Source organism: Orbicella franksi, chromosome 12, assembly GCF_964199315.1.
Source record: "Orbicella franksi chromosome 12, jaOrbFran1.1, whole genome shotgun sequence".
NCBI classification, from domain to species: Eukaryota; Metazoa; Cnidaria; class Anthozoa; order Scleractinia; family Merulinidae; genus Orbicella; species Orbicella franksi.
This window is the reverse complement of record NC_138156.1, coordinates 10034994-10049895: the sequence shown is the minus strand read 5'-3', so window position 1 is coordinate 10049895 and position 14902 is coordinate 10034994. Positions and strand designations below refer to the sequence as shown.

Here is a 14902-nt window from a genome sequence, read left to right as displayed (position 1 = left end):
CGATTACCAGCTGCTGTTCAGGAAAAGAGCTTGCACTTTGTAGACCGGACTCGAGAGACTGGCGGCAATCTAGCCTATAAATGGAAATATGTGCATTTTTTCATTATTGTTTCTTCAAGTGCAGCTTAAAAGATACTTTGACAGCTAAAAATAGTGGCGTTTCATCACGACACCCTAAGTGAGACCAGAATCCTTGATTTATACCCCTAAACAAGACGACAAACATCCCAACCTTTTCATCTGGGAGTCCTCTCCCTCCACCCCCCACCTCTGACCTCTACTGACATCAGGACACTGTCTGTGATGAGTTATTCCTTGCATTTTAGTGTGCAGGTAACAGCTGGTCTGAGACAACAAAATCTCTGTATGGAAATTTTCTAAAGTTAAAGAAGTCAGCATGCAAAGAAAGATGGGTTGGGTACACCAAAAAGGAGCCTCCCAAAAGCAGGGGTCAGTTTTTGACTAACTACATCGATCATGGCAAGCGTTTGAAAATCACTAACCCAAAGAACGCACAGTGGCTAGTCAATACAACAGAAAGACACTCAATATTATCAGTTGATGTAACACGACTGATTTCTGCTTAGCAAAGCAAAAACAATAAAATCAAAAATTCTATTTCCAGTTAAAAAAAGGAAAAATTTACAAATCTTTCCAAACGAACAGATTGTCCACCGTTGCTACAACAGGCCACTTCTGAGTTGACTTATGCCTCTGCCATAACGAGTCTTCATGCCAAACCATTCGTATGAAAATACGTTCCCCTACAGGTTTATTTTCTCTAAATCAAACTTTTTTCCATATGAAACGTTTTGCATGAGGACTTGTTTTAAGACAGAGGGAAAGGTAACTCGAAAATGGTCTATTGACACGAGGTAAAGCAAAGTTTAATAATTGCATACAACTGAACCACAGGTTGGTGAACATTCTGTGAACCAGAACAAAGTACTACATTGCCTTGCTTGACCACAACTTCGTGTCCACCTACTGATAAAGGGTGTCTATCCATCTACAAGTGTTTGAATGTAAGTTTCTTACACAAGTTATATTTACTTTAGGTGTGAGACTAACTGTGAAAAAAATAACAACCTACAATTTTACAAGTAGCTCAGAGAAAAAAAGATTATTATCATTACAAAAGAATTGGGAAGGCTGACATCTTGGCTACATATTTTCTGTCACATCATATCAAAACGGTTTATCAACCAGACAAGCATGCAAGCCATTTTTAAGATAACTCCTGAAGTCAGCCTCTGCCAGTTACTCTTTCATATCGTCTCCTTCTAGATCTTCAACTTTTGTATCTCCTTTGTTATCTGTATTGAAGACAAAACATTTACAAGGTAAAGAAAAGAGCCCAGAATATATATATATATTTTTTCTGTGGACTATTAAGTTCTTCTCCTGCTAAGAGACATCTTAGATTTACCCTGGAAATTGGCTGGACCTTGCAGACCTACACAAACTTGTAGACTTACACAAACCTAAAAAAGAACTGAAAAAAGACTTGGGCAGGACTGTGCTCTAGAAGTGCCCACATGCCACAGGGAACTAACTTTTGCCTTTGGGCAACTGGAAAAACTTAAGTGCTGGGCACCCAGGTTTTCATGGTTAGGATTTTTTGGGTTCCTTGTAATTTTTCTCAGACCACAGACTTGCTGTAGGGCTATGTCAGTTTGCCATGTTCCACATTGAATTTTAGATGTTGTTTAGGTCAGGAAAAATATCATTGACTGACTGTATAAAAAACTTCAGCATAGGAAATACACAGTATTTCATGTAAATGTATGTGCAAGATCTCAGGCATTTACGTGCATGCATAATTACACACATACTTTTAATTGAAGGGGTTGGCCAAAAACCATGCTAAGTGCAAAACTTGTGTGAAATGTTGTCTATTACAAGTCCACAAAAAAGGCTTTACAAAGAAAATAAAATTCCATAGAATTCCATTAATAATATTAACACACCCTTCCTCAATAAAGCTCTCCTGAAAAAAGTGGTTGTTCTATGGTCCTTTTCATGAGCACTAGAAATAATATGTATGCCAATAAGCTAATAGCCCTTTTCATGGTTTAGTTTTCTCATTTACATTACCATTAAAGACAGAAGCTACATCCCTGGCCAAAACTACAAAAAAATGTGTGGAAGCAACCCACACTATTATGGACTCCCACTATTACAGAATTGCAGACACTTATATAGCATCCTATGCAGACGCTCTTTAGGCTTGTCACGTAATCTTCCTTCCCCATGAACATCTGCTGAAACAAACAGCACACTCCTTTTCATTTGTTTGTAAAGATCAGCTGGAGTTCACATGGAAATTACTTTAGAGCCAATGAGTGCGGGATCATCATGTAAACAAAATGCTATTTATATACTCCCTCGTGGCGAGAATTACAATGTAAACTGTTGCATGTAACATCAATGGGAACACTTTCAAAGTAAATATGCAACTGTTCAAATCCCAGGTCTAAACTAGTCCAAGTTCTGTATTTAAGATGATTTCTGCAGACCATTCAAGCAATAATGGCAAAAATTGAGTTAAAAAAGAAACCTCATGGCATGATATTTTGAATACAGTTAACAAGAACATATTGAGACTTAAGCACTCAAGCTGACCCTGCGAGAGAAAATTGAACTAGCAGTTATCCATATTTCAATTAAAACAGACGTTTCGTGTTAGTTTAAGACAATTTAATGCACGCTTTAAGCATTCTTAAAAGGTTTGACAATAATTTTCTCGAGAATGCTTGAGAATTTAATCATGGGGTCACTTAGAGAAATGAACTAAAGTGAGTTGTTTTAAATAGTATTCCAAAAGTTACTGTGCCATGAGTAGATCTTTAGTAAATAATTTTTCCACTTATTGCTTGAACTTTGAGCAGAAAATCTGTCACGATACTCTTAGACTACTGATAGCTTCTTGCCGATAGGGTATCTAAACCGACATTAATGTCCACATACTCATTGAAGGCCACAATCATATCTATTGACGTCTCTTGAAAAAATTTCTCTGGGTCCAAAGTTTGCTGCCTTGATTGGGAAGTGTGCTGTGATTGGGCCAAGTAAATAACCCTGCATTTCAGCAGACAATCATAGGGAAGGAAGATTGCATGACAAGCCCGAAGAACGTCTGCGTAGGAGGCTAACACTTATGTGGTCCCTAACTAATAATCAAGCCAAGCCAGTTAGAATAAGCCACCATTTTTAATATGTTGTGTATACATATGCATGCACTTGCGAACATGCGCTAATGACAAGAAAATCATGCGCAGTAGGGATGCGCAACACAATTCTGAGGAATAACCTTAAAGCGGACACCCTCTATTAAGCGGACAGCAGCACAAGTCCCCTTTTTCTCCCCCCAGATTTACTGCAAAAATTACCCATATTTAACAGCCACATCTATTAAGCGGATGCGGACACCTTAAAGGTTCAACCTTAAAAGAACGTCTGCGTAGGAGGCTAACACTTATGTGCTCCTCAACTAATAATCAAGCCAAGCCATTTAGAATAAGCCACCATTTTTAATATGTTGTGTATATGCACAGCCTCGTGAGTATGCGCTAATGACAAGAAAATTGTGCGCAGTAGGGATGTGCAACACAATTCTGAGGAATAACCTAACAGCGGACACCCTCTATTAAGTGGACAGCAGACAAGTCCCCTTTTTCTCCCCCAGATTTACTGCAAAAATTACCCATATTCAACAGACATCTCTATTAAGCAGACACGGACACCTTAAAAGTTAACTTTAATGGTCTTTTTCGTTGTCGAAAACCTGTATTAAACAGACATTGGAAGAAAGATGCATGTTGTTCATCTATGTTTTAATAGGTTAGTCATTTAATTTTGCCCACAGAAGAGCTGCCACATCTAAAACAAACAGGAAATACTATCTCTGTTTCAACAACAACAAAAAAAACTGATCAAATTTAATATGTGACCTCACAAACAAAACATCTGTCTGGCAAACAGGAAATTTGTATTTGTACCTACAGACAAGTCTGTAAAACCATTACAAAATAAATCCTTCCTTCCTCAAATGATTGTATGTTTACAGGAATGGTATTTGACCCTTTCAAGGCCTTTTTAATGAGGAACATTACTACATGTATGACCCTTTTAAAACGAATAATTAGGGAACCTGGTTTCAGTGGACATCCTGTATTAAGTGAACACTAGCAAGGGTCCCGAGGATGTCCGCTTAATACAGGTTTGACTGTATGGTGAAACAGCTATCACAGAAATACTCAAATCATTACACAAAACGTGTGAAAATAATGATGCATTGAGCGATAAAGTGAAGACTCATTACTTTGACAATAGAGCTTGTATCAGTTGCAAAGGAATCTCAAATGTTGCCTCTGGTGGAAAATATCCTTTGAGAGATCTGAATTCCACCGCTTGTGTACCCAGGTCAGTAAGAAACAATTTACGCTTCTGTTTCTTCCTTTTGCCTTAGTTTAGAGATGCCATAAACAACCAAAGAGTGTACTCATAAACAACGTGAAGGAAACCCGCAAGATACCAATTGAGTTGAGATGCTAGTGTTACAGTACTGTTTTGAATGATAAAACAGCCAATGAAGTAATGCTTAAAAAATGTCAAAGGTCTTCCTCATCCAGTGCAAGCAACTTCTCCTGCTTGAAGCAGGAAACTTTGTCACTAGCGGCTAATGCATCAGCCCAATGCTGATGAAATGTTTTTGAAACCTTTTCCCCCCGACTGTTTCCACTGTGGTGCTTCCTCCGCACTTGCAAATGGACATGAACTTTCGCGTTTCTTCAACGACATATTTAAGTTTGAATCAACAATCTACAAATGGAGAACACTACGTACAGCTAGTTGACTACCAAACACAAATGGACCATTGAACAAACATGATTGTACGTAGAAATCTATCACGCAACTTTTTAATGCAAGTATACTTCTTGTCACAACCCGTTGATAGTTATCAAATAAAGGTGATTAATGCAACTTAGAAACTTCTACCAGGAAGTGAAGAAGTGAAGTGAAGAAGTGAAGAAGTGGGGGAGTGGGGGAGTGGGGGAGTGAAGAAGTGGGGAAGTGGGGGAGTGGGGGGGGGGTGGGGGGGTGGAGGGGTGGAGGGGTGGAGGGGTGGAGGAGTGGAGGAGTGGAGGAGTGGAGGAGTGGAGGAGTGGAGGAGTGGAGGAGTGGAGGAGTGGAGGAGTGGAGGAGTGGAGGAGTGGAGGAGTGGAGGAGTGGAGGTGTGGAGGTGTGAAATTGTCCCACCACTACAAATGGAAAGTATAAATATTTTCCAAGTTAAAAAGGGCTGTTATGATATTCTACCATGGCTAAGAGGCTTGTGGGACCAAAACAAAAGAAATCACACTGAGGTTGTCAAACTGAGGTTAAGGTGGCTGAACACAGTTTTTGATACCTGTGTTTCATTCACTGTTCTCTCTAAAACCCTTGATTCCTCAATCGCCCAAAATGGTGGCAATCCAGTTAACAACAGAAACTTTGGTTTTTGGATGGTTAAGCTGACGTATGTGCTGTTGCCGTGGCAACACGAATAAATATAAACAGGCTTTAAAATCGGTTTTGTTTATTTGCAGAAAATCTAGTCATTAGATTTTGTCTGTTATTTGCATGCTACAAGCTTGTAACGATTCTCACAAGTTAACACCATTTTGCTAATAATATAACGGAGAGATCTTTAATCATCCCTTGTTGAAGGTTCACTGGAATATCTAGAATTTCCTTTGTTAAAGTTCAATTATTTTCAATACTCCAGTTACTTATTTCCTAAAGTATTTTCGTGCCAAATTTCGTGAAATTCTAATGGATGGATCTCGAGAAATAGGCGTATTTTCGAGAGTACATTTTTTCATTCAATTGCAATTTTTTGACTTACTGTGCATGCGCATTTAACTGGGTTCTTTCGGTAAGAAAGAAAAAGCTGAGAATTGCTGGGTTCTTTGCATCGTTACCTTTTCTAACATATCTTTGTAATAAAAGACTAAAGCCATCAATACACTGCATTCAATTATAGAGAAAAATAGCACAGATACTACGGGTGTTGAGTAAATAAAATGAACACTCTATTGACAGCATGATTGCTTTGAGCAATGCTTGTGCGTGCGCTGAATTGCATCAGCAAAAGCGCACACAAAAACTGTATTCGGCCACCTTAAGGCATGAATAAACAACTTCGTATTTAATAATATATTTTAGTCTCCTAAGCTGCAGTGCCAAGGTAGAACAAATACTTCAATATATCAAAACATTAACTGATTAAGGTCATTCCACTGAAATAGAACCTGCACTGAGATTTTTGTGAAACTTTGCCTATTAATTGTTTATATTATAGGAACTTAAATTTTGAAATAAAAATGAGGGGTCCCCATGTTCGTTTAGGAGCAACAGCACCTTGTTTATACCCATATAAATCCTTATAACAGCACCACGATTGTAGTCACGATTGCTTACTGAATTAACGTTTCCGACGATTGCTTTTAATTGTTCTACACTGAGAATTGGTCCATATTTATTTTACACAGAGAAATTTATTACTCGATTCAAAACAATAGAAAAAAATGAGAGGTCACCATACTCGTTTGTGAGAAAATGATGATTTACGTCTATGGCAAGGTCCAGCGGTAAAGAAAAAGCCACCATTTTTTAATGCACGCGCGCTAATCACGCGTGAAATTATGCGCAGTAGGGATGCACAATGCAAAACTGGGGAATAACCTTAGTAGTATTCTGATTATTACTATTTTTCCCATTTCAACCCTTTCAATATCAAAGACATGTAACTATACCTTCATTGTCAGTAGCCCACAGGGTCAAGTTGTCCCTCAAAAGCTGCATTATCAATGTGCTGTCCTTGTACGAGTCTTCACTCAGTCGGTCTAGGTCACTAATGGCATTGTCAAAGGCTTCCTTCGCCAGCTTGCAGGCCTCGTTTGGTTGATTTTGGATCTCATAATAAAATACAGAGAAGTTTAACGCCAAGCCCAAGAGGATAGGGTGTGTAGCTGAAAGCTTCTCTTCCTCGGCTTTTTTCTGTGCCTCTTTGTAAGCCTGCTCTGCATCTTGACAAATGCTCGCTCTATCACCTTCAGCAGCAATTTCAGCTTTATACCTACAGTAATCACCCTTCCTGTTTAAAAGAGAACAATCAGCTTATCAGTAAATGTAACTTATTTGCATGTTTTGTGTTGTTGTTGTATGTGTTTGTATTGAGTACAGGGCCCTATTATAGTTATGTTGTAATCACTAGGGATGGCTGGTTTTCGATTGGATTGTGGGCTCATGTCAGCTTAACTTGTTGAAAACAGGGCAAGTTTGTTCAGAAGCCGGTTAACGCTAACCCAGGATTAAAAGTTAACCAAATTATAACTTTTTCTTCTAAACAAATGTTTTTTGCTGCTTTGTTTTGTGTATATGGTGATTATTAAAACTCAAAACAGAAGGCCAAACAATATACAGAAAACCTCACCGCAAAGTTACATGAAATCAAATTTCTACCTTTTCCTGGGTGAGCTTTATTGGGCTCTGAACAACCCGGCCCAAGAGCTACGCTGGCCTAAATCTCTATATTAAGATGGTACAATAAAAATTTAGCAGTAAAAAGTTGCTGTTGTTGCATGGGGTTGAGCTTTAGTTTGTGGGTCCACATCAGCTTTTTAGCTGCCTTTTAATGACCTACATGACAAATGACAAAAAAGTATGTATGTATGTAATAGTTACATTAGAATACACTCTTCTTGTCAGTCTCATTCAGATCAGATAGTAAGCCGGAAATATAATGTTTTTGGTCTAGTAAGAATTGATATTAATAACAAGCTTGAGCTTAAAACTGTGTTGTTAAAGATTAACTTGTTTTGTTCCTCTGCAGTTGATGGCTCTGGTAGTAATGCAGTGACAACAACTACCACCCTTGACAAACAGCGTTTCTGAATTATTTGGAATGAGTTATTGACTGTCAACAGTTTATGTTAGTTATTATGTCAGCGTTAATTTAAGGGACACTTATTTTCAGGCTCGATTTCTGCTACTCTCTTGAGTCCGGTCAGCATTCCTCGCCGAGAGAAGAGAGAGCTGGATGCCTGAGCGACAAAGCCTGTCTGTGATGCAAATTCATAATTTAACTCATGTGGTGCTTCTGGTCACCAGTAATGTCATACACTTGAAGTAAATGATAGAAAGGCCCACAGGACACTTACGGCTCGTAACATTTGTATGTTATTTTGCCATTTTTTTTTTTTAATTTTGGTCGTCCACCATATTTTGTTTCACAATATTGCCTTGGAAGGGCATTATTTGTTGTGTTCTAAGGAAGAGCTTGTCTTTTTTAAGTAGAGCAGAGCCATTCATTTGTGGTGCAGCAAATGTCATAACAATGGTCATATGTAGGTCTGCATGGTTTCTGGACACTATTAACTTGACACTCTTTAATTTGCCAAATATGTTTTGCCAAGCTAGTTTGGTTTGCTTTTGCTCCTTTTTTTTTTTAAAGTGATACCATGATTTTTACCCCTCAAATTTTTAAGTTTATTTCATAGAATTCCACCATTTGCAAACACAGTTGATTCCCGATAACTCGAACACTCGCTGACTCGAATCTCACACTAACTCGAACCAAAATCGATTTCCCCTGGATTTCCGTCATACATTTACTTTAATTTTACCCTCGGTAACTTGAACCCTCGATAACTCGAACCCCCCGCTAACTCGAAGCAATTTTCGTTTTCCTTCAGCTCATTTCTGTATAATTTTACCCTCGATAACTTGAACCATATCTGTCAATTCATGACAAGTCAAAAAATTAAACAGTGTACTGTAGTCCAAAACATTAAATTTATTTTGAAGCAGCCGTGTGAAAAAACCTGTACAGTTCACAGTTCCTGAACTTCTCCCTGCTGCTTTCCTTTGTTATATTTTTCACACTACATTACGTTCTAATTTATAGGGCAGTGTTTCCGCCAGAGCGCACCATTGCGGGAATCCCACATTACAATCAGAGATGGCCCCAACAAAAACGAAAAAAGGGCCAATTTGGCCCTTTCCTTTTACAAGACTGCAGGCTTAACACAGGCATAGTATTTTAAAAGCCATCCCAGGGCTCTAAATTGCGACCGACACGGTTGCCAATGCAACTAACATTTCATCCTTGGCGACCAAAATTCGGCAAAAGTTCTGGTTTAGTTGCCATAATGGTGACTACATTTCTCTGTGTTGATGATCAATAATGGTTATTTTGTCAATGCAGTCAGTGGTTGCATATTTTAAAAACTTGAATATCTCTGGAATGAAAAGAGATATTTGAAAATAGAACTAAACAGCATTTTTCTTCTCGTACAGACTACTTTTCTATATTTAAAAATGGCTTAGATCAGAAAGATGCGATTTTTGTCATAGTACCACTTTAAAATAATTAGTTTTGTCTGGCTTTGCCAGAGCCTAGTGTGGCTTTCCTTTGTTCATTATCTGACATTCTGGAACCACAAGATTCAAATTTTCCCGACACTGTTAGCTCAGTAAGGAACACATCTTGGTCATCAACCAACTTTTCTAGCACTCCTCGATGTAAATTTTTAAACTTTCGATCTTAAATGTCTCTAAACTTCTATCATATGCCACATTGATCAATTCCACATCATCCACCATTGACCTGAGGAGATAATTTATAGGTGACAAAAATCTGCCTGCAGTTATCTGATTGGCTAAGACTAACAAAAGAATCCCCACGTGTCCAGCTGAACTTTCATCCAAAAAGCCGCTGGTAATCAAGGCTAAGTTGTTTTCGCAAGAATATTTTTAGTGGATCATGAAGAAAATCCACAATTAAAACCTGCAAAAATTTTGTGCCACAAGACATATCATGACTTTTTCAAAATATCCATATACATAGCTACATATACCCAATACTGAAAAAAGCCAAGATATACCCAGTACTTACATTTTATAAAAGAAAACCTTGGATTCACCAGTTGATGAGTTAGGAATAAGGGTGTTATCCAGGAGCTCAATGATTTGTTTACAGATCTCATTTAACTCCTTCTCAATTTTCTCCTTGTATTCTTTAATGCTTGCCTCTTTGTTAGTCTCCCCCTTGCCTTCTGTTTTCCCCTCCAGAGAAGATATTATACGCCATGCTGCCCGACGAGCTCCAATCACATTCTTATAGGCAACGGACAGAAGATTGCGTTCCTCGCTCTCCAGTTCAGTCCCTGCCTTTGCAACCTCCTTCATAAACTCTGCCATTTCTGAAATTAGAAAGTTTAGAGCATATGCTTACTTGTAGTACATCAAGGTTGGAAATCAAAAATCCCTATACAATCCCAGACAGCTTTTATAAAAAATTGCAACCTTTATTGGAGGACTTTTCAGGGACTAAATCTCTTTTTCAAGAACTGCTGCCAGAAATATAATTTTATAAGTGATAATGGAAATCAAAATTATAAAATTAGTGCCCTCCTATCGGGCAAAATTTAAAATAAACACCCCCCTCCCCCCCATTTTGTGGACAAGTAATTAGACAACAAAGGATGTATAATGTTTGTCATGCAGTATTAGATTTGTACATTGTTTCAGATTGTGAACACGTTTAGTGAACCAATGAACATGTCAAGTACTAACAGTGCAGCGATTTAAACTTTAGGATCAGCATTTTATGTCAATAAACAGCTTATGTTGGTGTTAACGCGCAGATAATGTATTAAAAATATGATCATGTCAGGCCATGATTTGGGAAAAATTAAATAAACATGCCCCCCCGCCCCCCACCTTCTCCTAAATTTGAAATAAGCGCCCGAGGATTTACAGTATGCACCTTCCAAATAAACAAGTTTTAGGGCCACAAGTTTTTGCTTCAGGTCAATATACACAAGGACATCAGAACAAGAAAATGCCAATTTGAAAGTTTATACAAATCAAATTAAGTTGTTTTTGACTTAGTAGTACACTGTATTCAATGTTTGAGAAAATTCAAGGATGTTTCAAAGACTTTTAACCCAATGACAACTGGAGCTTTTTGGCAAAAATGCATTTTTGAACAGTTTGGACATTTTCAGCCTGGATATGAGCCAAATTAGCTCCAATGTACTCAAAAAGGTATTGCAACACGACAGCATGCTTCTCCCCCCATTAGCAATAAATCAATCATTTCCTCTCTTGCATCGTCAGTTCCACTATGAAGTGGCTGCAGTCCATGCTGTCGTTTCTGTCTGCTCCTAGTTCAACTTCAAAAAGCTCACAGACGCAATCAGGTACAGTACCAATCAGAAGAAACCTAACAGGGAACAAGTTTGCGAACGGGAACTGGATGGATACAGAACGGGTACAAGAATGTGAACGGAATGGGTACAGAACGGGTATAGAACGGATACAAAACGGATACAGAACGGATAAAGTATCACAAAATGCTTGCTTGGGCTTTTTGTCCGTAATTTGCACCACTCGCGTCCTCCTGCCAAGTTTCTTCCGCATTCTCCGAACAGTTTTTGCCGATACTTCAATGTTAAATCTCACAAAAAGTACTCATGTAAATACAAGAGCCGAAAGTTCATCTTTTGCTTGCATTTTTTCATCAACGGTGTTGAAAGTGCTTGGCAAGCTGGTTTACTTCTTCCTTTTATCAGGCAATCACACAGATTACTGGTCGCTTTGTATCGTTTCGGAAAAAGACTTACTATAAACTGGCCTTGAAGTTACAATACCATCTTCCCGTATTTTTCGAGTGACTGGACCCATATTTTCACCACGAAAATTTAAGTTTACTGTCTGTATTCTCGCATAAAGGCAACAGTTTTAACCCATTGTAAAAAAGGTAAAGTCTGCATATGAGCCAAGTGGCCCATCAGGCCGGAGCTTATCCCGGTTTCTGTAGCATGGAGTGACTAGGAGTATTTCTACTCCCCCCTGGATGGGATGCTAGTCCATCGCATTATACACCTGGGTGGAGAGAGGCACTGTGAGAGTAAAGTGTCTTGCCCAAGAACACAACACAGTGTCCCCAGCCAGGGCTCAAACCCGGACCGCTCGATCCAGAGACAAGCGCACTAACCATGAGGCCACCCATTGTATGAAATGCAAATGAGTGTCGCTAATCTTGTAAACGAGTTCTCAGAAACCTCATTCCTCTGAACGAGTTCCAAGAACGCTTACCGATGGAACGCTAACAGAACAGGAACAGAACAGCACAGAACTGATACAGAACAGGAACGGAACGTATACAGAATGGATATGGAACGGATACAGAACAGATACGGAATGGATACAGAACGGGAACGGGAACACGTGTGAAACGGAAACAGAACACGTTCAGTTAAGCGTTCCCTGTTAGGTTTCTTCTGATTGGTACTGTAAGTCTTTAATATGGTGTAAGAAGTTAACATCATGCCAAGTCTTATATATCACGAATGACTTTGGTTTTTAAAAGGTCTTGACTTCAGTATGTAACTTAATTTTCTGAACAGTTCATATTTGTGTCCGGCCTCGCTATTTAGTATTGAATGCTTGGGTGATATTTTGCCTCAAAGCACTGGAAATTGTGTTTCCGAGCTTCCCAATTTCAAAAACTTTCTGGGGGGCATGCTCCCCCATACCCCCTATACAGGGCTCGAAATTGCAACTCACTGGTCGCCAATGCAACCAAAAATTGTGCACTGGCGACTTAACTTTCAGAACTGGTCGCCAGCTGGCGACTCGCGTTTTGTCCAATAACTAAAGAAAACCACAACACAACTTTTGTTTTTAAATCTTTATATTAGGAAATCAATCAGATATGGTAGCTAGTATACAACTCACTTTTCCATCCCCAGTAAAATAATGTCTGAATATTACAAGATAATTGAAAAATTGAATGTATTTCGACACGTCGATACTGTGTTCATGGCGCACCATACTGTTTCAGCGGCTTCTTCCGAAACTGGGATCACAGGCACACTTCAACACCACGTGCTTTTTATTTGTTGTGAAAATGGCGGCAGATACCAATGAGTTAAGGAGTTACATGAGTTTTTATGTGCGGGGAATGAAGATTCAGCCAAAAGGTTAATCCAAACTTTGAATCCTTCATCAGTTGTTGATGTAGGGAAAGTGGATTTCACCAAACTGCCGAAGGATATAATATCCTAGGAACTAGCTTAATTCCAGGCGTCGAGGAAAACAAGTCGAAAATAAAGAATGGCATTTCAAAGAAGTAGCAAAGGGAAAATACGCAAGGATCCGTGTTTGTCTCACAATGAAAACCACGGACTTAAAATGTTTTAAGGTTCGCTTCATTTAAAATGACTATGAAGACAACCATCACCTTCGAACCAGAGACATATCACCTGTTTCTAATTATTTTCGCTCTTCAATTGTGACTTTTCTTGCATGCAAAGTAACGTATAAAATCATGTTCTTGTGTAAGTTATATATAAAATAAGGTGGCGACCAAAATTTTTCCATTAGTTGGCAGCTGGCTCCCAAACAAAAAAGTTAATTTTGAGCCCTGCTAGAGGACCAGTGGCCTTCAGTGCCTTTTATCAGCTCTGGCAGGTGCTAACTAAAGGGAGACACCTACTTCAAATCTTACTGAAAGCACTGCTTTTGTGCAGGACCTGAATCTTGTCACTAGCTTATCACTCATCAATAAAAGATCATTCTTAAGGGTTAAACTCAGCATCTGACTTCAACTAACCACAGCTCGCCTCCGTCACTTTCATAGACTTCCCCTCCCACCCCTGGTGGGGTACAAAATAGCGAACTCAAAGCTTAGTCTGTATCATGTTACATGTATCTAAGACTGTAAAACAAACTTCTGTAGGCAGATTAAATGTGGGAGTTCTTTTAAAGTGCAAATGACAGTTAAATTACCGTTTTGGTGGATCTTAACTCTTAAAATATTTGTCAAAAGAAGTGTTTGTCTACTAACAACCAACTTGATTACAATCCGCCAACTCGAGGTTGCAGAGCTACAAAATGCCTACTGATGGAGTCAATAACTAACCGTTTACCTTCATATCGCTCAGCTTGCTCCGCTAGCTTGGCCATAAACACATTCTCTTCTCTCCCTGCCATATTGCTGCCGTTGAAGCGAAGTTCTTAGCCACAGAAGTGTAAAATGCCGGTAATATTCTTGCTCAAACGAAGGGCGTCAACCGTACTAGTGACCAGGCCCTCAGCTCGTTTCGAGTCTTTACCATTCTCCGCTCCTGGTAGTGTGCCGGAAGTATTAACGAAACTTCCGGCTTAAGTTGCAAGCTTTTCTTTTGAATTTTCCTCATTTAAAACGTACTGGCTTTGTTCAAAATTCCAAGACGTCTGCATTTAAAATTCAAATACAAAAACCAACGTTTTATATTTCTTTTTTGAAATTCCTTTTTTCGTTTTTCGATTGATATGAGATTCGATGCTATAGTAGCCAGCGAACATAGGTCCCGGCGAGGACGACAAAAAAATTCTGCTAGCGAAGCGAGCCGATGAGCGTGAAACGCTCGTCGGGAGTCTGTATGCAGTCTAATGCATTTAAAGAATTACTCAGCTGCACGTTTGTTGATGGCTTGAAATAAGGAATATAGATGAAATGAGTTGATGTATTCGTAAAGAAATCGATTTTGCCTATGGAGCGAAATGACCGTAATTCGAAGCCCTGGAGGATAGGAGTGGCCGGGGTTACGCTGGCCTAGCCTTTTCGCGAAACTGACCAGTTGGTTGAGGATTTTATCTAGACTAAGGAAACCAGGAATTGCCGCTCAAAAATATAAAAAAATCAAATCGGTAAGATTAAATTTACGCAACTAAGCCTCTACAATGTCGATAGATGGGGGGATTTGGGGAGTTTACTCCAGTATAGGGTAGGAAAATTCAGCTGAACTAGCTCTGGTTTAGGCTAAGGGTTCCAGGGTCCCAGCGGCACATTCCCACCCAGAAA

General features: G+C 39.1%; 1 protein-coding gene across 1 annotated transcript; it reads right to left on the bottom strand.

Moving 5' to 3' along the window:
- Window positions 1–588: 588 nt before the first annotated feature.
- LOC145464144 (uncharacterized) lies at window positions 589–14123 on the bottom strand. The gene is made up of 4 exons (XM_081447960.1): window positions 13986–14123; window positions 9944–10250; window positions 6801–7141; window positions 589–1316 (listed from the first exon to the last, which is right to left on the bottom strand). The coding sequence occupies exons 1-4, from the start codon at window positions 14047–14049 to the stop codon at window positions 1261–1263; spliced, it is 768 nt and encodes a 255-aa protein (XP_081304086.1). The 5' UTR covers window positions 14050–14123; the 3' UTR covers window positions 589–1260.
- Window positions 14124–14902: the final 779 nt, after the last annotated feature.